Source organism: Eretmochelys imbricata, chromosome 28, assembly GCF_965152235.1.
Source record: "Eretmochelys imbricata isolate rEreImb1 chromosome 28, rEreImb1.hap1, whole genome shotgun sequence".
Taxonomy (NCBI): Eukaryota; Metazoa; Chordata; order Testudines; family Cheloniidae; genus Eretmochelys; species Eretmochelys imbricata.
This window is the reverse complement of record NC_135599.1, coordinates 7438524-7461352: the sequence shown is the minus strand read 5'-3', so window position 1 is coordinate 7461352 and position 22829 is coordinate 7438524. Positions and strand designations below refer to the sequence as shown.

The window sequence follows — 22829 nt, the reverse complement described above, 5'->3', positions numbered from 1 at the left end:
GCTGGGTAAATAGACGAAAGTTGGGAGGAGAAACATTGACGTGTCCAAGGTCACGCAGGCTGTCCGTGACAGAGCTAGAAAGAGATCCCAGTTCTAATGCTCTTTTGGGTACTGAAGGTCTCTGCCACGCTGGTGTTTTAGGCACTGGTGCAAACCCTTAGTACAGACACAATTTACACTAGTGCAGTCTGATTGGCACGGGTGCACCATGTCCCAATCGGACGGTTTGGGGTGGGGAGGGGGACAGTGACCTCACTGAGGCCTGGGGCTGGCTGAACAGTGCAGCTGGTAACGGAGGGGCAGCAGTGAGTGCTGGAGGTACGAGCCAGGAGCACAGCCCCACAGGACTGGACACTGACTTCTCCTGACCCAGGGGACACCCCCCCAGCCGTGTGCAGGGACTGCAGCTGAGCTGCCCTGCCAGGACAGCCTGTGCATCCCTGGACAAACCACCTCTTCCCGCAGCCTAATACAGTGGGGATCTGGGGACCTTTCCAAGCTGCGGGTGACGGGGCTCTGGAGTTAGCGGGGTCTGTTCCTGGCTCCGTCACTGACCTGCTTGGTGACCTTGGGGAGTCCCAGCCCCTCTCTGTTTTCCTCCTACCCATTGTCTACTTGGATTGTGATCTGTTTGGGGGAAGGACTGTCCCTCTCTGTCTGTGCAGTGCCCAGCACAATGGGGGTGCTGATCTCAGTCAGGTTCTCTGCCATGTGCAGCACAATGGGGCCTTGATCACCGTCAGTGTCTGTGCAATGCAAGGCACAGTTTTTGATTCAGACTTTAAGGCCAGAAGGGACCATCATGATCATCCAGCCTGAGCTTCTGCACATGGCAGGCCACAGAACTTCCCTCACTCACTCCTGTAATAGACCCCTAACCACTGAGTGAGTTAATGAAGTCCTCAAATAATTATTTAAAGACTTCAAGTTACAAAAAAATCCAACAGTTGTAACCTACAAATGCCATGCCCCATGCGGCAGAGGAAGGCAAAAACAAAAACAAAAAAACCCCAAAACCCACCTCAGGGTCTCTGCCAATCTAAGTCTGAGCAAAATTCCTTCCCATCCCCAAATATGGCAATCAGTTAGACCCTGAGCATGTGGGCAAGAGCCAGCAGCCAGACACCTGGGAAAGAAGTCTCTGTAGTAACTCAGAGCCCTCCCCATCTAGTGTCCCATCACCGGCCTTTGGAGATATTTGCTGCTAGTAGTCGCAGATCGGCTACATGGCATTGTAGGCAGTCCCATCGTACCATCCCCTCCATAAAGGTATCCAGCTCAGTCTTGAAACCAGTGGTTTTTTTTGCCCCCACTGCTCCCCTTGGGAGGCTGTTCCAAAACTTCACTCTGATGGTTAGAAACCTTTGCCTGATTTCAAGCCAAAACTTACTGATGGCCAGTATCCATTTGTTCTAGGGCCAACATTGGTGCTTAACCTAAATAACTCCTCTCCTTCCCTGGTATTTATCCCTGTGATGTATGTATAGAGAGCAATGCTATCTCCCCTCAGCCTTCTTTTGGTTTGGCTAAACAAGCCAAGCTCTTTGAGTCTCCTCTGATAAGGTAAATTTTCCATTCCTCGGGTCATCCTAGTAGCTCTTCTCTGCGCCAGCTCCACTTTGAATTCATCCTTCTTAAACATGGGAGACCAGAATGGCCCACACTATTTCAGATGAGGTCTCATCAGTGCCTTGTATAACAGGACTAACCCTGCCCTGTGTCTACTGGAAATACCTCGCCTGATGCATCCTAGGACTGCATTAACCTATTTCACGGCCGTGTCCCATTGGCAGCTTATAATTATCTTGTGATCAACCAATACACCTAGGTCTTTTTCCTCCTCTGTCACTTCCAACTGATAAGTCCCCAGCTAATTGCAAAAATTCTTGTTGTTGGTCTCTAAGTGAATAATTTTGCACTATTAATTTTCATCCCATTTCTATTACTCCAGCTTTCTTCAAGGTCATGCAGATCTTCTTGGATGATATTCCTGGCCTCCTCCATGTTGGCAATCCCTCCCAACTTTGTGTCACCCCCACTTTTTGTGCCAAGGTCACTAATAAAAATGCTGAATAAGATTGGTCCCAAGATTGATCTCTGGTAAACAGGGGGAAAATACACAGAAGTGCCTCTACCGAGTCCTGTTAACTTCTTGTCCCAACCCACCATGAGTTCTGGCCTATTGGTCAACTGAGCTCCCAGTCCCACATCAGCTGTGCCCTTTGCTAGCCTAACCCGTTTCTACTGCAGTTCTTCATCCCCCTCGTCCAGGCAGGGGGTTGGCGCTGCAGCCCCTAAGGCACCTGCGTTAATCACTCTCTCACATACTGGGGCTATTTAGATTTCAGGGAATGATTTATCAGAGTTACTGAGTCTGGGAGGTGGGAGAGAGGAGAGACTGAGAGGGAGCTTGTTCCCCACACTCTGCTGGGCCATGTTCAACCCTGGTAGTCTCCATGTTACCTCATCCTCCACCCTCCCCCATGTGTCTCTCCTCATGTGTCAGAGTGTCCCCTTCTGATCATAATGCCACTGGCCTCAGCAGAGCTCCCAGACAGGAGCTACATCACGCTGGGGTTACGCTACTGAGAGTAAAATACATCCCAAGGACAGTGTAATTATCCTCAAAGCAAGCATTACAGTCTAGGAAGTGAAATAATTAAAGTACTTCATTACTTAAAAGTACGCTTGAAAGGATTGGATTTTTATTAATAAATTGTGGTAAATGTTGATTTCACTGTACACACAGACACATGAAAACTTATTTGTATAGGTAAAATACAAAAATGCTTCTGGAGAAAGTTGAGTTTGATTTACAGATTGTGACAAAGTTCCTGCTCTACCTTGGGGTGTCTTGCGCTTCTTGGTGGATTTGCTCCCCTTGGAACTTCACGGCAACCCTCAGCTTGGCCGTTTTTTTGAACCCACAGTCCAGGTCGACTCCTCCTGTGTCTGACCAGGAGTTGGGAGGATTTGGGGGGAACCCGGGCCCGCCCTCTACTCCGGGTTCCAGCCCAGGGCCCTGTGGAATGCAGCTGTTTAGACTGCCTCCTGGAACAGCTGTGCGACAGCTACAACTTCCTGGGCTACGTCCCCATGGCCTTCTCCCAACATCTTCTTTATCCTCACCAGAGGACGTTCCTCCTGGTGTCTGATAATGCTTGTACATCTCAGTCCTCCAGCAGTCCACGTTCTCACTCTCAGCTCCTAGTGCCTCTTGCTCCCAACTCCTCACACACGCACCACAAACTGAAGTGAGCTCCTTTTTAAAACCCAGGTGCCCTTATTAGCCTGCCTTAATTGATTCTAGCAGCTTCTTGATAGGCTGATTAGAACACCTGCAGCCAGTCTTAATTATCTCCAGAAGGTTCCTGATTGTTCTGGAACCTTCCCTGTTACATTACGCAGGGAAAAGGGATCTACTTAGCCGGGGGCCAATATATCTGCCTTCTATTACTCTCCTGTAGCCATCTGGCCCGACCCTGTCACAGTAGTTAAGTGTCTAACTACGAGTATTTGTGTGCATAATTGCTTACGTGCACAAAATTGGATGCCATGCTGAGGCACCCAATTAAAAAATTAACTTTTTGGTTTTTCTGTTATAATGATGAATTATATAGCAGTTTATACTGTCCTACACAAAACACATCACAATAAAGCAGTTCTTACATTTAAAAAAAAACAAACAAAAAAAACCTTCCCTGTTACCTTACCCAGGGAAAAGGGACCTACTTAGCCGGGGGCTAATATATCTGCCTTCTGTTACTCTCCTACAGCCATCTGACCCGACCCTGTCATAGGATGTTGAAACTGTATATTTTGCATGTGACATTGACAATTTCTGTTTGAACAGTTATAAAGATTTGACTTTTTGAATCTCAGCATTTACTGTAGTTACGTAATTGTTGTCTGATGACCCTCATAACTTCCCACAGCTCTGAACATTGAAATTGTAAGCACTACACAAGGGCTTAAAAATAAATATCAATATAATCTATTGAAATGAAAAGAAAGAAATAGAGACAATGAACTTTGCAAAACCCACTTAACAGCAATTGCAATATGCTAGGGGATGGAAATTCACAGTTAACGAACCCAACCTTAATTCTGCCCCGTAATGACACCAGACAATTGCCATAGGGCTATGAATAAGGCATTTTACTGTATAAAGTCCCAAATTAGATAATAACGATTTGTAAAGACACATGAGATCTTTCCCTCATGGTATCACCTTCTGTAACGATGCTGGTTCTGGCGGGACCCAACCGAGAGTGCTAATTCAGGACAAATTGCTTAAAGCAGGGCAGTTACAGCCCAAGGCTGGGGTTTTTCCACCTTTAAGGCAAACCAAACCAGCCAGAGAGAGAGGACTTTGGTTTTACCCCACTGGCTAACCACAAGTCACACAATCAATTCCCCTAGACACTCCAGTTTCCCAGTACCACTTGTTATGGGGACAAATGGTTATGAAAACCAATACCCCAGTAAAAGAAAAAAGGTTCTCTCGATCCAAAAGGACCAAGCTCCAGTCCCAGGTCAATATACAAGTCAGATCTTACCCACAAATCACGCTGTTGCCAATCCTTTAGAATCTAAAGGTTTATTCATAAAAGGAGAAAGATATAGATGAGAGCTAGAATTGGTTAAATGGAATCAATGACATACAGTGATGGCCAAGTTCTTGGTTCAGGCTTGCAGCAGTGATGGAATAAACTGCAGGTTCAAATCAAGTCTCTGGAGAACATCCCCAGCTGGAAGGGGTCATTCAGTCCTTGGTTCAAAGCTTCAGTGTAGCCAAGTCCCTCCAGAGGTCGGAAGCAGGATTGAAGACCAGATGGAGGAGCTGCAGCAGCTCTTCATAGTCTCTTGCCGTGTGGTCTCTGCTGTCTGTGGCCCAAGGACAAGCTGCCCATCACCTGGCCTGGAAACACCTCAGAGCTCTGTCCCTAGGCAGGGCCCTGCACACCTGGCTGAGACACAAGGCGTGTCTGCCTTCTCTCAATGGGTCAGTTGTATAGCTGATGGTCCTTACTGGACCATCAAGCCGGCCAGGCAGAGCTGACACCAACTTGTCTGGGGTGACCCCCAGAAGCAGAGCACAAGTTTGAACTACAGACAGTACAGAGCCAATACTTATATCTTTAAATACAAAAATGATACATGCAAACAGATAGCATAATCCTAACCAGCAAACCGTAACCTTGTCTTAGACACCTTATTTGACTCCCTTTCTACAAGATTTGGTGCCACTACAGGACTTTGGTTGCAACAATGATCTATACGGTCCCAGCTTATGTCAATAATGTCACACCTTCACTGGGTTGTTTTTTATTGGTAATTCCCAGAAGTCAATAGATAAATACCATTCTATCAGTTATGAAGTGGCTAGTTCAGATTTCTGGGGAGTCTCTGTAATTTTGCACTAGGAGCCAGGTCCTTGGAGAGATGGAGCCTTGGTTTCATTTTAACTTGTGCATACTCAGCAGCTTCTGGAATGTGGTTCAAAGTATTTACATGTTTCCCTGGCCTGTTCTTAAAAGGGCTGCTAGAGAAAGTGGGGAAGAGCAGGAACTCACTGGAGGATCAGTAGCTGAGTCCCTTAGGTATTTGTAGCTCATCAGAAGAAGGACAAGGATTGGTGGGTGTCTGGGGATTTAATAATAAACACACAGATATCATTCTTAATGAATTTTCATCTTCTAATTCCCATAACCCACTAATTATCCCTGGCTGCACCCGGGAGTCTGGGGAGGGAGTACTAATAAACTCCTTTGGCCACTGTGGAACCTAAGGGACAAGGATCCTTCACATCCCAGGGTGGGGAAGGACCCTCAGGGGCTGGCTGCAGTCTCCCCTTGCTGCTGTGAGAGGGATGGGGTGGTCCCTCATATAGAGCTCAGATACACCGATGGGCAGATGGGAAATGTAGTTACTTCCAGGGGATTGAAAATGTTTGATTTAGAGTCCTAAGCTCTGTCTTCCTGTTTGTCTCCTTCTGCCACTTTCAGATCTCTCGGAGAGACAAGGTGGGTGAGGTAATTTCTTTTAGAACCAATTAAAAATCCCTCTCTTTGATATCCTGGGACCAACATGGCTGCAACAATTCCTTTCCCTTTGTACCCCCTTCCACTCTCACCTCCCCCTCAGCTGAGACTGTCCCATGTGATGGGAAAACAAGGGTTCAGTCCTGTCACTGGATTGGGTCTTGGCAGCACTAACGGGAGAGAAAGCCTGTGTGCATTAATGACAGCGGCAGCTCTGGGACTCGGAGACATAGGGAGAAGAGATGGGAGTGAGCAGATGATGTTTGTGCAGGGTGTGAGTTACTCATGCAGGAATTCTGCACCACTGAGTACGCACAGAATTCACGTCCAGCACGGAATTTCTTTTTTTTCCCTGAAGAAAATACATTCTGCCCGAGAAATACTGCAGTTCTGCCCTTCACCCACCAGAGGCCCCTGTGGCACCAGAACGGCTGCGGCCAGCTGGGTTCATCTTGGTGGGAAATTGTTGCCCTGAGCTACACCCCAAATGGGAAGAGAGTTAGTGGGTGCAACTTGGGAGAGTCCTGAGACACGGCTGCCCCTGGGGGTGGGGAGAGGGTGGTCATTCTCTACTCGCAAGAGGGTGTGGAAGGGGCACAGGAGGAGCAAGTGTCCCCCATGGAGACTGCCCAGCCCCAGCTGCTTCTGCCCCCACCCTACCCCAAACCTCTTCACCCCTCCAACTATCAGCTGCCAGTCTTCCCGCGCTGCTACCCCTTCCTGACTGGCAGAGAAACTCTAAGCTCTATCCCCTTCTCTTGGCCTCTGAAAGTTGCCTTGCCCAGAGCTTTGCTGCCTGTGTGAATGGCAGGTAGGGATGGGGACCCATCACTTTCTGGACAGTTACTAAACATTCATCTAGTCACTGACACCTTCATTAATGCAGGTTGCCCAGCGATATGTTGGGCCTTGCCAGAATGTCAAGTTCAGCAAAAGTCAAAAACTAGGAAATAGAGAGCTAACGTGCATGCCAATGCAACCTTAACTCTGCCCCCTGGAGCTGCCAACAGCCACTGGGCGTTCTCTGCCTGCACTCCAGCTGCACGCTCTCTGTTAGGTGTGGCTGCACAGAAAGGTAGAGGTGTTAGTTAGAGCAACTTGGTGGAGGTGTGATTGTGATATGAGACGATCTGGGTCTGAGTCCCCCCGTGTGTTCAATGAAAGGAAAGAGGTGCATGTGTACCTTGAGCTTCCAGTCTGTGTCATTTCTGCACTGAGCTGGGCATGTTGTCAGGAGGAAACGGGACTGTTTACCATGGAAATGATCAGCAGCGAGGTGGGATCTGAGAGCAGTCTGTGTGCTTAACGATGGGTAAGTGAATATGGAATGTTAGCTGGAACTTGTGTGAGAAAGGATGAAAGACTTGTAAAAAGGGGTGAAGAGGAATTCAATTGACCAAGTGTGCGGCTGTTTTTGGGGAGCAGGCTCAAAGTATCTGAGTGTAGAACAGGTGTCAGCAGCTCCTGTATGGTGCAACTCACCTAAAACCAAATTCCGTCTTAGGAAAGATAAAGTGCTTTATTGTGTGCCCTGATTGTCGTTTTCCCTAGTACTTTAGTGATGGGCACTGTCATAACCATACAGCTAAGGGTAGCCTAGAATTCCTCCTTACCTGTAAAGGGTTAAGAACCTCAAATAACCTGGTTGGCACCTGACCAAAAGCGACAATGGGGAAAGAAGATACTTTCAAATCTGGGGCGGGGGAGGCTTTGTTTGTGTTCTCGGAGGAAGCAGAGAAGCATCAGGTCAGAAAACTCCTTCTTGTAAAATCATCCTAAAATGAGGCTCAGTATTGCAAAGTTGGGGTGGGAGGGTTTGTTTGTTCTCTTTTCAGAGTAACAGCCGTGTTAGTCTGTATTCTCAAAAAGAAAAGGAGTACTTGTGGCACCTTAGAGACTAACCAATTTATTTGAGCATGAGCTTTCGTGAGCTACAGCTCACTTCATCGGATGCATACCGTGGAAACTGCAGCAGACTTTATATATACACAGAGAATATGAAACAATACCTCCTCCCACCCCACTGTCCTGCTGGTAATAGCTTATCTAAAGTGATCATCAGGTTAGGCCATTTCCATTGGTTAGTCTCTAAGGTGCCACAAGTACTCCTTTTCTTTTTGTTCTCTTTGTTTGTGTGTTCTCTGGGGAAGCAGAGGAGCATCAGGTCAGAAAACCCCTTCTCCTAAAATATCCTAAAATGAGGCTCAATATTGCAAAAAGAGTAAGTAAACAAGGCAAGGCATGTTAGATTATCTTTTGTTTTTAGCTTGTGAATTTTCCCTTTGCTAGAGGCAGGTTTATTCCTGTTTTCTGTAACTTTGAAACTAAGCCTAGAGGGAGCTCCTCTGTGTTTGTGAATCTTTTGTTACCCTGTAAAGTTATCTTTCATCCTGATTTTACAGAGGTGATTCTTTCATCTTTTCTTCAAATAAAATTCTTCTTTTAAGTACCGGATTGATTTTTCAGTGTCCTATAGACGCAAGGGGTTCGGTTTGTGCTCACTTCGTAACCAATTGGTTAGGATATTATTCTCAAGCCTCCCCAGGAAAGGGGGTGTAAGGGCTTGGGTGGATATTTGGGGGAGATAGGGCTCCAAGTGGCCCTCCCTGAATGTTTGTTTAAATCACTTGGTGGTGGCAGCATACCATCCAAGGACAAAAGGAATTTGTATCTTGGGGAAGTTTTTAACCTAAGCTAGTAGAAATAGGGGGTCTTTCATGCGGGTCCCCACATCTGTACCCTAGAGCTCAGAGTGGGGAGGGAACCCTGACAGCTGCTGGGTGATTCTAAAGTGCTGCTTCCCTCTCCTGTTCTTTTTCTTATGGTGGAATGGGAATAATGGTCATGCTTTCCAATGCCTCTCTCCTTCTCCACCTCCTCCTCCTGCCACCATTTCCAGATCTGTCTCCCCTTCTTGTCCATCCCCTCCAGCCCTCTCTGAGCACTGTAGGACCCAGTAGCTGTCAGCTGTCCTAGGCGCTGCACACACGTATTACAGGCAACAGCTGCATATGGTCTGGTGCATGTTACCTTGGACCTGAGGTAGCCTGATCTGCACACTGAGCTGGGTCCCTCACTGCTACTTCCAGCTGGGCCTCCTGCCCCTGGTCCAGCCATGCCCTAGCTCTGCCCAGTCTGCCCCTCCCCTATACACTCTGGCCTGCCCCTCCACACCATACACGGGTGACATCTACCTTTAAACTATTCATATTTTGGAATTCAGATGATTAAATTTGTGTTACCTTGAGCTCCCCGACCCCAGTTTCAGTTGTTTGGTGGTGCCCCCATGGTTTTCCATTGATAGTTTGGGAGGGAGCAAGGCTGGTCACTTGAGCACTGTATTACCTTGCCAGCTGACTCATGAGAAGTGACAACTCCCTCTTGGGTGGATGGGCCAGTCCCGGGACCTGTTACCTCTGAGTAATTGATTTTCCATTCCAAGTCCATAAAGTAAATTTTCAATATAAACACTTCTTTCGTTACATATGACCCATACATTGATCTCTCAGTCGTTATGAGTCTTGAGCAGTTACGAGCTTTCTGGAGACACCTCACATGACCATCCTCAGAGAGATGTGTTTGGTGTGATGGGTTTTTCAGGTCTCAGGTGAGAACTGCTGGCAAAGACCAATTGACCCTTTGCCAAGGGATCTCTGTGTCACTGCTAACCCCCGTAGGCCAGGGAGAGGACAACTTTCTGCCAATGGCTTTCAGGACGGGTGCTGAGTTCACTTCAGTGCCCCTCGTCCCCTCTCCATTTCCCTTCTCGGTGTGCTGTCTGGGATGCTGCCCCGCTTTCTGCTCCCCAGGCCACCCCATATCTATTCCATGTGCCAGGCTGCTGTCATCCCCCAGTGAGAGACTGTCCAGCCCATCGAACTGGTGCCAAACTGCTGGGCCTCCCTCAGTGAAGGCAGAGCCCTGAATGTTGCCAGCCCTCTCTTTGGGGCTGGAGATCCTCTACAGACTGTTCCCTTCCCAGGGTTGTCCCCCTCTGAGTAGAGTAGGTCTCTCCTGTTAACTCCTGCTCCAGTCCTGGCATGGTTTGCAGGTGTGGAGGATATGGCCAGTCCAGATTACGGCAGCAGTTTAACCCCTTCTGTGACAGTGTGGGGTTTATATAGCCCTTCACAGGCACCTAGGCCGAGGGAAAGACTCCCTATCAGCCCCATGCCTGATGTGGTGGGGAGACCCACTGGCAACATTGCCTTTGAGGGGGTGCTGCTCCCTCCTGCTTCCACTCCCTCCACTCCCCCTTTACAGCCACCACAATGCCTGTCACCTTCACTTCCTGAAGGCCTGAGGGGTGACCCCCGGAAGGTGTGTTTTGTTATCCCTTTCCCTACCCCCGCCCCCCAAGGATCCATTATGCACCCTCCGTAACTCACCTCTGTCTCGGGAGACAAGGCGGGTCATGGGGTGCGGGTGATGCTCTGCTGGAGATCCATCATCACTGAACGAGTGGCAGCCTTGACCCTCCTCGAAGGTTGCCGGGATGCTGATGTGCACTGGAGGAGAACTGGGGCTTGACTGAGTCCATGGACCATTTGGCCCACACTCTGTCACTGGAAAGCCTGCTCTGCATGGCTGCCAATTGCTGCTGGTGGCGTTGCGCCCGTAAGTCCCTGTAACGCTGTCTTCAGCGACTCGAGAGCATGAGCACCAGCCTCAGGCAGACTGGTAAGAAGCAGGGAACAAACCCCAAATTGATTGTGAGGTCGATATGTAGATTTCACCAGCCAAGTATCTGGTGTAAAGGCTTCAGGCACTGTAACAGCATTAACATGGAATCACAGACAGTCCCCTTGGGTCATCCCGTAGATCTCACCATGTAGGTGAGCTCACCTTTGTGACAGATGGTCCCTTACAACAGGGGTTCTCCACCTTTTCCTTTCTGAGGCCCCCCCAACATGCTATAAAAACTCCACAGCCCATGTGGGCCACAATAACTGGTTTTCTGCATAGAAAAGCCAGGGCTGGCATTATGGGGTAGCAAGCAGGGTAACTGCCTGGGGCCCCATGCCACAGGGGCCCCCACAAAGCTACATTTCTTAGGCTTTTGGTTCAGCCCCTGGTGGTGGGGCTCAGGGCCCTGGACTTCAGCCTCATGCGCTGGGATTTCAGCTTTCTGCCCTGGGCCTCAGCGAGTCTAATACAGGCTTGCTTGACAGCCCCCTGAAACCTGCTAGTGGCCCCACAGTGGGCCCCCGACCCCTGGTTGAGAACCACTACCTTACGCCACGAATCACAGCAATGTTCATGTTACTGCCAGTCCCAAAGGATCAGTCACTTCCTTTGGTGAACAGAATCTTCGAACTCACAACAAAGACAACATTTGTAGCCAGGCCTGTAATAACCTGTATTTAGATTTATTTAAAAGAAAATGAGAGTTGTTTACAAGGTTAAAGCAGATGAGTTAGTCTTAAATTTCAAAAGGTAATAGAAGCTTCTCTAATAAGCAAGCTCAACATATTCTTTAGGACTAACCCAGGCTAAGGAGCTGGGGATCTCTTGCTTATGCCTAGAAACTTTGCCCCCCAGAGTCCAAGCAGCATACACATCATCAGTTCCTTCTGTAGGGGGTTTTTTATCCCCTTCCTGCCATGTGCGGTTTGCTTCTGGGAACTCGGCTAATGGAAAGTCAAGAGCACAACAACAGTCTTTTGTCGTCTTTAATATTCCATAATAGTCTGGTGTTGATGGACCTTTCCTGCCAGGCAGGGTGTAACACATTCTGTTGGCAATCAGCCCTTCACCGAGGTAAAGTCTCTCTCCTGTCCGGTGATTTACAGAGCCACAGAGGCTCACAATGCAGCTAGTCAGATATTAACCCAGGCAGCAACTCACAAGCGTTCAATAAAGTCTAAACACTAAACACATTCTTATAATTCTCATCCCTGTTTTAACAGTAGTAACACAGGTGAGCCAGACTGATTCCAGCTTTGTGTTTGTCCATGTTCAGTTAAGACTTGGGAGCTTTTTCAAAAGCTAACACCTCATCTGTTAGTGTCACAGGCAGGATGGGCAGGGTTGGTGTCTCTAGCCTCTGTTTGCCAGAAGCTGGGAATGGGGGACAGGGGATGGATCACTTGATGATTCCCTGTTCTGTTCATTCCCTCTGATGAACCTGGCATTGGCCACAGATCTAGATGGACCATTGGTCTCCCTCGGTGGGCCATTCTGATGTTCACAGTCTCTATCAGGAGGATCTACTCATTTGGACTCACTGGGGAACCACAGAAAGAAACAAGGTGTGCTGAGGCAAGAAGGTCCTGTCTCACAGCCCGTGGGGTCATGTTTTCCAAAAGCTTTAAAACTAAGCCCAGCCCATGAAGGGGGGCACTCCCAGGAGAGACTGCATAAAGGCTGGAGCATCAAACGACTTTGTAAACCTGAGACAGCTGCCTTGGGGACAATGACAGGGAGGATCCCCCAAAGTGACTTCTTTGATTCTGCTTTTCTCTGGCCTTTGGTTTACAGAATCATAAAACTGGAAGGGATCTCCAGAGGTCGCTTAGGTCCAGTCCCCTTCACCCAAGGCAGGACTAAGTATTATCTCACCGTCCCTGAGAGGTGTTTGTGCAGCCTGCTCTTAAAAATCCCCAACGATGGAGATTCCACAACCTCCCAAAGCAATTTATTCCAGTGCTTAACCACTCTGACAGTTAGGAAGTTTTTCCTAATGTCCAACCAAAACCGTCCTTTCTGCAATTTAAGCCCATTGCTTCTTGTCTTATCCTCAGAGGTGAAGAAGAACAATTTAACTTGTGATCCACTATGACCCCCAGTTCTCTTTCCACAGTACTCCTTCCTAGGCAGTCATCTCCCATTTTGTATGTGTGCAACTGATTGTTCCTTCCTAAGTGAAGTACTTTGGATTTTTCCTTATTGAATTTCATCCTATATACTTCAGACGATTTCTCCAGTTTGTCCAGATCAATTTGAATTTTAATTGTATCCTCCAAAGCACTTGTAACCTCTCCCAGCTTGGCATCATCGCAAACTTTATAAGTAGAATCGAAAGATTCTGTTACTGGGAGGGTTTCGCCCTGTGTCAGAGGGTTACACCCTGGTGGGAGGGGGCTAGGCCTGTACTGGAATAAGATCACTCTGTGCTTCACAGTGTGGGAGAACCTAAAATATCCATTAGCGGGGAAAAATCCTATGGGGAAATTGTTATGATTTGCTGAATATGATTTTCCTATTTGTGTGCATGTGTCATGTTTGTATCAACATCTTATGATATTAGTAGATCATCTGTTTTTCTCCAAATCCAGGACAGAAATATTTATTGAACGCTTTTACCTCTTCTGCATTATTTTTGATAATTCTGCCATTTCTGTCTAGTCATTTACCACTACTATTGTTAGGATTAATTTTGTACTTAATATACTTCTAAAAACTTCCTTCTTATTTTCATTGATTGATCATTGATTTCTGATAGCTTCACTTACCAATTTTCTACAATTCTGACCTTCTAACTTTTATTCTTTACACTTGACTTCCCCTTTCTTCCATATATTTTATTTGGAGAGTGTTGGGATTCCTACCAGGGAGTCACCAGCAGGGTTCAGAGACAGCCCCATCTCCTCTATCAAGCTCTGGCTAGTAGCTATGTGATAAATGTGAAGACCCTGCCTCTGTCTGCCAGCTGGGAAACACAAAGATTCTCTCTTTCTACCTTCTGATGCCTCCTGGCTGCTCTAAGTAAGGTGGGCTGGGACTCAGTTAACATGTGCCTCGTAGCTTCCATTTACCTGGTGGTGCTGTTCTGTGACTAGTGGGGTTGTGACTGGGGCAGCAGGTACTGAGTGTTGGACTCTTTCTCTTTCAGGGGCCAGTGAGTTTCGAGGAAGTGGCCGTGTATTTCACCAAGGGGGAATGGGCTCTGCTGGACCCCACTCAGAGAGCCTTCTACAGGGATGTCATGCAGGACAACTATGAGACGATGGTCTTGCTGGGTAAGGAGTCCTGTGCCTTCGGTTATTAGAAGCTGTGGGGTCTCTAAAGAACCTGAGTTGTAATAACTTTACACGTTTATTCATCACAGAAGTTTTGAGAAGTTTCCTTGCCCCCCCTTTTTTTGCCTTATCTCTCACCCACTAGTATAATTTTTGGATATGTGCTTTTTGGTGCTGTCAGTCATTTTAAAATTGCATTTAATGTATCCTTATTGGATACATTAATAACTACATTAATAACTGTAGCTTTCATGCATTTTCCTCATTTTAAGAGGAAAATATGTCACCTGTAGAATTCTAAATTGAGTAAATAGGTGTATGACTCTGCATGGCTTGTGTGACAGTCAGATGAGCTCCTCTTTTGATAGGAGAGCGAATAATCTTGCCCTTCAGGACCCCACGGGTGAAGGGAGAACAGAGCTGTGGGAGGGGAGGAGAAGCAGGGGAGTAGATAATTCTGGGGTTCCAGGACGTGGGGAGGGTGTGTGCAGGGTAAGAGCTCAGAAGCAGCAGGGAGGGATGTGGTAGTGAGAGATGAGGAGGGATCACAAGAAGTTCCCACGGTGCCGGGAGGTGGTGCCGGCTGAGAGTAATGGGAAGAAGGGGAGGGGAGTGTGGAGGAAGGGCACCCAGGAAGTGGGCTGGGTGAGTCAGTGGGAGGGAGGAGAGGTTTGGGGATCTAGAGCTGTGGGGGATCCCAGACCTTTAACCCCGAATCCCTACCCAAGCCTTGTTGCTTTAGAGCCTACACTCCAGTTTTATTTCTGTTCAGTTTCACTTCATTATACATTTCCCCCCCAAATACTATTATTTTAACTCTTGACCTCCCTCTCCCACTCATTACCCCCCTCCCCATGTCTACGCACAGAGACCCTGGCCACCGATCCCCAGTCCTTGCTGCATTGCTCCCTCCCATAGCAGGGCCCCTACCCAGGCACAAATGGGCACTTTGTTGATGATGTCACAGGGTGGCAGTCTAGCCTGTACAATTTTTACACCCATAAGATTATGTATTGGGGTACAGCTTGCCCTTGTCCACGGCGACTCACAGTTATTTATATGAATGGGGTACAACTGCTGAGGCACTGCATAGCAACCTAATTGTGAAAGCCCGCCCCAAACTTCCTTCTTTCAGAATCCTGTGGCGTATTGCACCTGTTTGTGGTTACTCGTTAGTCTCTCAAAACGAGGGTGCAAAATATCTGACCTAGGATTCTCTCCTTACGCCTGTTCAGGTAAATCCCAGACTTCAGCATAACTACTCCCACAAAGCCTCAGCCTAATATAAGGCCCTTAACTGTAGCAAGCTTAGGCTATGTCTACACTTCCACGGTAAGTCGACCTACACTGTGCAACTCCAGCTCCCTGAATAATGTAGCTGCAGTCGATGTACCTTAGGTCAAGTTGCCGCAGGGTCTACCCCTGACGAGAAGAATAAGGTAAGTAGAGTACAGGGGTCGACTGGAGAGCGTTCTGCAGATGTTTTGGTGGGTCTTTACTAGACCCTCTACATCGACCATCGGTGGATCGATCTCCGAACTTTGATCTAGGCTGTAGTGTAGTCCCTACCCTTAATAACCCATTTATTTCTGTTCACCTCCTTGCCCCTCCACCCATGTTCCAAGCTAATAAGCAACACTCTGATCATGACATTTTACCTCTAGCGAGTATAAAATTGCCCACAAGACAAGAGACTACGTCATAGATCATAAAATCAGGTTGGGGTCAACAGGAGTGAGAGTTTGGAGAGTCTTTTCCCCCCACTCCCCATCTGCAGCAGCCACAAGCTGTCTTCCCTCCAGGCTCCTTGGATTTTTGAGCCTGATCCTCCTGAGGTTGCACGGCCCAGTTCTTGTTTCTTACATTCTCCTTTTCTGGAAGAATTAGAGGCTGTTGCTCCCAAAATTTTGTGTTTAATTCCCCAGCCTTCTCCACACACTGGGAGAGTTTCATTCTCTCTCCCATTACACCTGAGTCACTAGATTTCCTCATTCCCCAGAATGTGCTTTTGCGATGTCACAGTTCTGGGGTAGTTAAGCCTTTGAACCGCCTCCATGGTCGGCTCAAGGAATGCCCTCTCAGGTATCAGGCCTCTAGCCAGCCCATCTCTATGGGTCGGGACCCACATGCCTCTCCTTTTTGACCAGGGTTTGGGGATTGCAGCTTGTCCTCCACTGTGTTCACTGGACTAACCTCCAGCTCCTGTGCTTTGCTTTCTCTCCAAGGGCAGTGAGCTGTGTGTGTGTGTGTGTGTGTGATAGAGGTGGGTATTTTAGTGATACATGTATGATGCCAATACACACCTCAGTTTCCCTCTATGATTGGTATTGCTATGATTATAAAGAGCAGGAGACATGAGGTTTTTTGTCATGTAGCTGTCATGGGGTGATATGAATGGGTCACTAAGGACTGGCTGGGACCAACCTACATCAATGGAATACCCGACATAGACAAGGGAATAATTGTCACCTGTCCATGGGAGGATCTCTGCTTGGCTGAGTGAAGCATACATGGACTCGTTATGTTTTTGGGAGCAGGAAGAACTGGGCTCGCAGACACAGGGAGCTCTGCCGGAGCGAAGACTAATGGACAGGCACAGTGAAAAGAAACCAAACTGTTTTCTTCAGCAGCATGGCTCAAGGGCATTGGCCAGTATGGATTATATTGTCTTCTTCGCTTCCCTGTCCTAATCTAAGGGCTTTCCAGTGCTGTGTTTCAGTTGACTAATAAACCCTGCTGTATTTTAAAAGTCTGCCCAGTGTCACAGCACAAACTTGCTCTGTGCATTGACTAGGGAACAGTCTCTGAAGAGGAGTGTCATTCAGCTGGACCTGCTGGGAGAGCTCACAGGTTGAAATAGGAGTGTTGAAGCCAGAGGCTTCCCAAGGGCTGTTTAAAAGCCCAGGCATTGCACAGATCCATGACAGTGTGCCTTATGAGGTGCATTGAAGCATTAATGAGGAACAGTCTCTGAAGAGGAGTGTCGTTCAGCTGGACCTGCTGGCAGAGCTCACAGGTTTATACAGTAATATTCTCAGCTATACCTTAACCAAGCATTGTACTGAAATTTAACTAACCAATCTGAACATGTTGTAACACAAATCTCTAACCAATTATATCCCATTACCCTAATTAACGTACACCTGGCAAAATTAATTATATAGGAGACAGAAACAGTTTGAGAACCAGACTGATTAACAAGGTAAAAGTGGTGGCCATAAAGATAAAACAATACAGAAATGAGGGTTTCACAACCACAACCATTGATAAGTGATTTCTTGCCAGACAGGATGCTATCAAACTACGTTTTCTTTAACCATCTTAAGATCTGTTTCTTTATCTGGTGGTGATGGGCACTATCCAGACAGGATCGTCTTCCTAACAGCCCAATACCACCTTATTTCAATGTGACTGGTTTGGGATGTGAGGATGTGACCCGATGCTTCCCAGCTTATGGCTGCCCCTGCTGCTGAGCCAAAGGCCTTAGCCTAATAATAAGGCCTAAGACTATCCTCGTGAGAGAATGCCCACACACAGGTGGACTGTGATTTTGATTCTTTGTTTTTATACCCCTTTTCAGTAGTTAAGTGATAAAAATACACCTAAGTTCTTAAAGTATAAGCTTTACAGGCAGTCTTGAATACCTATATTCTAACAGTAGGTTGTACCCCTTCCCCCTTCTGTGTCTGTCTTGTCTATTTAGATGGTAAATTCTTCAGGCCATGGGCCATCTACTATTCTCTATTTGTACTTTGCCTAGAACAATGGGGACCCACTGTTAGTCGCTCCTTAGGCACTAAGGATTTAGAATAATAACTATCCTGCCACTTTGAGCCAAAGAAGATGGCCTTGGAATGTTACTGCTTAAAAATAAGTTGGGATTAAAACCATGGAATATTCTTTGCGACAGGTATCCCACAAATTCCACTGACCTCCCTTGTTTTCTTTCCTTGGAGTAGGGTTTCCAGTTCCCAAACCTGATGTGATCTTGCAGCTGGAACAAGGGGAAGAGCCCTGGGTCCCAGACCTCCAGGGCTCTGAGAAAGAAGTGCTCCGGAGAGCTGCCTGCACAGGTGAGGAATTGGTTAAACCAACTCAAAAACTGTTTGGGAATGCAGGAAACATATGGGATGCCCTACAAAGACCTTGTGAGCTCTCCAACTTCAGGATAGTTCCCTGCAGAATGGAATCATTATGGCAGATGTCACTCATGGCTTCCCACCTATTCTGACTGCCGACTGGCAGCAGGTCCCTCCCCAATCTCGCTTTCCCCTGAGTGTTCTGGTGAGATGCAGACCAAAACTGATCCCTTCTTCTCTCCTCTAGGAAAGGGTTTGGGGAAAATCAGCTCCTGATAGGTTTGATATCTCCCACACATATTTTGGTTTGTTCATCCCTTTTTCCATTCCTCTGTCTGAGATTTCCTTTCTTTCCGGTGCAGGGAGTGACCTATCTCTGAATTCTCTCTGTCTCCTATCAAGTGATGGGATGGTGACTGAGAATGAGGAGGAGAAACCCCAGGAGGAAGATGCTGAACAAGTAGAACCACATGGAACGTTATCAGGAAGATCCAAAGGGAATGTTTCCAGGAGTTGTGCACTCCCAGAAAAAGCAAAAGCCTGTGAGGCTCGGCAGAGGCCAGAGGAAAACTTGAGTGGCCACTCAGACCTTATTACATGTGAGAGAATCAACTTGGAAGAGACACGCTACACTTGCCATGAATGTGGGAAAAGCTTAAACCGGAGCTCAGACCTTCTCACACATTGGAGAACCCACTCTGGAGAGAAACCCTACACATGCTCTGAATGTGGAAAAAGCTTTAGTCAGCGCTCAACCCTTATCACACATTGGAGAACCCACACTGGAGAGAAACCCTACACATGCTCTGAGTGTGGGAAAAGCTTCAATCGGAGCTCAAACCTTATCACACATGAGCGAATCCACACAGGAGAGACGCCCTACACATGCTCTGACTGCGGGAAAAGCTTCAATCAGAGCTCAAACCTTATCAGACATCGTAGAATCCACACAGGAGAGAAGCCCTACACATGCTCTGAGTGTGGGAAAAGCTTTAGTCAGCACTCACACCTTATCTTACATTTTAAAAAGCACACAGGAGAGACGCCCTTCACATACTCTGAGTGTGGGAAAAGCTTTAGTCAGCAACCACAGTTTAGCAGACATCGTAGAATCCAAACAGGAGAGACACCCTACACGTGCTCTGAGTGTGGGAAAACCTTCAGTCGGAGCTCTAAGCTGATTATACATCGGAGAATTCACACAGGTGAGAAACCTTATGGATGCTCTGAGTGTGGGAAATGCTTCATTCAGAGCTCAACCCTCATCATACATCAACGAATCCACACAAGAGAGAGGCCCTACATATGCTCTGAGTGTGGGAAAAGCTTCAGTCGGAGCTCTGACCTGATTACACATCGGAGAATCCACATGCATGAGAAACCTTATGGATGCTCTGAGCGTGGGAAATGCTTCATTCAGAGCTCAACCCTCATCACACATCCGCGAATCCACATTGGAGAGAAACCCTACACATGCTCTGAGTGCGGGAAAAGCTTCAAAAACAGCTCATACCTTATTAGACATCATAAAATCCACGTGAGAGAGAACTGTAACAAATGCCTTGATTAGGGCTGGGCAAAGATTTTTTTTTTAAATCACATTTGCTAATTCTCACATAGTGATCTGTGCACCATCTTCACCGTGGTCTATCGGCTCCCTGAGATCAGTTGCCTGCGTCTGCCTTTTGCAGCTCACCCTTCTTTGGGGTCAGTCCTGTGATCTTTTCTGTCAACTCCTTTCCTTTTGAATCATAGGAATGTGTGTCCCTCCTGCCAGGAATGTTCATCATCTCCAGGTGGGAGAGAGAGGTTTGATCCCAACAAGCTTCACTGAGTCAAAAACTACCCGTGCCTTACATCCACTAGGTCTGTACATGGCTTTGGCTCCTCAAGTGCGTGATCTTGGTGTAAAAGGACAATTCTAGTGGTAGAGCAGATGCAGCTCAGGTGCAGTGTTTGGCATTAGCTTTCCCCTTGACCTGACCTAAACTCCATCACTTTTCCTAGTCTAAACAAACCCTGAGCATCACAGTTATACTGTTCCCCCATTTCAAAACAATTGTTAGTCATCAAGTTCCCCCTTCGGGAACAAATGATTTCATTCCCAGTTGCTCTGATGTTGCTTCAGGTTGTGTTGGAGAGCAGATTTTTTTTTCCTCCCTTAAAATATATTGAACTATAATAAAGAAAATATAATATATATAAAATAATAAAAAAGGAACAGGGCAGGGGTAGGAGAAAATGTCATTTCCCCTCTGTAACAACAGAAGAAGATAGGGTCAGTCAGAGGGATTCCCTTATTCCCCATCACCATCCCAATCCCCCCGTTGTTCAATTGCTTAAGTTAATTTTTTTTCTAAAGGGCTGGGAAGAGGATTCCCTAGTAAAAATGACTTGTAACTAAGCAAAATACCCATGCACTTGGCTCCTAAAGCAGTTGTGGCCCAGGTCCTGCAGGAGGTCGCTCCTGAAGATATTTCCTTCCTAATCAGATGCATGTTGCCTATTATTTGGGAAATGCAATCCCTATCTAGGTAGGCATTGGAAAAATGGAAGTGACGTTTCTGTTCAGCTCACCCCTGGGAGATCCTGCAAACGTGTAGAAAATGAAATCCATGTTCAATGGGATATACCTGCAGAAAGACACCTATTGTTAATAGATACCTGACATTTGGTGTCTTACAGGGATTCTAAGCAGCACCTAAATTTAGTCCCTAATTTAAGTCTGTGCCACCAGATTAAAGGAATAAAAGGACATATTTCGGGGAGTTATACCTCACTATCGCTACTGATATGTTGTGTGGTTGGTGAAGAATTCTGCGCCAGAGAAGTGTAAAATTACTCCAAGGAAGGTCAAAGATTTGACAGGAACTCAGGTAGAAATTGCACGTGCTAGTGGTTGATTTTCACCCCAGAGATGGACGCTATGGTGACCTGTGGCCCAGGTAAACTATTTTTAGAACGCTGCTCCCTAGTTAAGTGGCACTGATCACACTCCTACAGGATGCCATGATTACACTGGGCACAGCTGTCTTTTACCATTTGGATGCAAAGTTTCATGAAGCACAGAAAGAAACAGCTGATTCCTTCAGAGCCATTCCATGCTTATTGGTCCCAATCTGGCTGCCTTGTTGGACAAGAAGCACTTCCATGCTGGGCAAATGATGGTAGCCAATGAGGGAATGTATCGGATTCCCAGTTCAGACTGCAGGATACATGAATGCTAAGTCCAGAATCTGTGGTTTGGTCTCTTAGTTTTGCTGTTAAGTCTAATGCATTTGTATCACTTCTTCTCCTGCTGCTACTTTGAAAGATTAGAAAGTGTGAAAATAGAGCACTGGTGGTTTTTCTCATGATGCGATCTTCCTGCGTAGTGTGAGACCCCTTCCACCCACACTCATGGGAGAAGACCCAGGGAGAAATGAACTCACAGAAATGGAAGGCTCCTAGGTTATTGTAGAATGAGACTTCACACAAAGCTGACTGGGTGGAAATGGGAATTAAGAGAACACTGCCCTATCTGTTTATATTTTGTAATTGGTGAATAAGTTGTTACCAGTGACAATGAAATTAAACATGAAGTAATTTAATGTAATGGAAGAAGCTGATCATGTGATAACTTTCAGAGTTACAATATAATTCAATTTTCCTTCTTGTTCTCTCCCTGCCCCCTTCTACTAATTAGGAAATGGTGGCTAATCCTGAAATTAAAACCTCAGTCCAAAGGAATTAGAGTGGGGGAATATGTGAGAGAAATAGTATGTATGAGAATAGAGTCCCAGTATAGACTGTAATTATTTCTATTTAAAATGGAATTTATTATAATACATTTTAAAATAAATCTTCCCTGAAGAAGAAAATTACTTGAGGCAAGATGTGGAGCCTTTTACCCAGTTAGAGGGTAACAGCCACAGAGTTCCCCAGGGCTCTTGTTTGCAAAGCAAAGATGTCACATCAGCCAGGAGATGTCGAAATCTACAATAGTGATGGGCGTGTGATGGGAGCTTTTCTGCGGGGTGGATTTTTTTTTTGTTTCATTTTTTAATTTAATTTAAATTTTTCAACGAGTTATTTTTATAGGTGCTGAGCACAACTGTTAAACCCTCAGGCCTGACTTTGGAAACCTCCCCAAAGCTGGCCTTGTGTGTCTTTTATGTTTGATATCTTTGGGGTTCACACATTCACACTACATGTGGTTCACAGCAACAGATACTTTGAGGAACCTGCTGGGTGAAGCAGGCCTTTTCCAAACTGACATTGGCCCAAAGTCTGCCTCAATTCAGTTGGATTGGGACACGTCTGTATCAAAGGAGTGGTTCACACCTGATTTGTTCAGAGACCTCAGGGGAGGTGTGATAAGATAGGATAAGTAGGAATCAACAATTTAATAATGTTAAAGGTAAGGGTGACAGACCTTCAGCTTGCAGGTCAACAAGCCTGTTCTGTTCATTCCCTCCGACGCATCTGGCACTGGTCACTCTCATGCAGCACGCTGGGCTAGATGGATCATTGGTCTGACCCAGTATGGCCAGTCTTGCGTTCTTATGTAAGCCATCTAGGGCCTTGTCTACACTGGCAAGTTTCTGCGCAGTAAAGCAGCTTTCTGCGGTGTAAGTCCCGAGGTGTACACACGGCCAAGCCACTTAGTGAGCAGAAACTGTGAAGTTGCAGTGCTGTAAAAATACCACGCCAATGAGAGGCCTAGAGCTTTCTGTGCAAAGGCTACAGCATCGTGGTGCCAGTGT

The 22829-nt window shown here is 46.7% G+C and overlaps 1 protein-coding gene across 2 annotated transcripts in view; it reads left to right on the top strand.

Annotated features, from left to right (window-relative positions):
* The window catches only part of LOC144258265 (uncharacterized), a 75693-nt gene that overhangs the window by 2376 nt on the left and 50488 nt on the right, over positions 1 to 22829 (top strand). The window contains exons 1-3 of one of the 2 annotated variants that reach the window (XM_077806705.1): positions 13917 to 14005; positions 15141 to 15240; positions 17965 to 18078. In XM_077806705.1, the coding sequence (XP_077662831.1) occupies positions 13967 to 14005; positions 15141 to 15240; positions 17965 to 18078 (253 nt within the window). In that variant the 5' untranslated portion in view covers positions 13917 to 13966. Of the gene's footprint in view, positions 1 to 13878; positions 14006 to 15140; positions 15241 to 17964; positions 18079 to 22829 lie in introns of those variants that run through there. The other variant, XM_077806707.1, reaches the window with a different exon arrangement.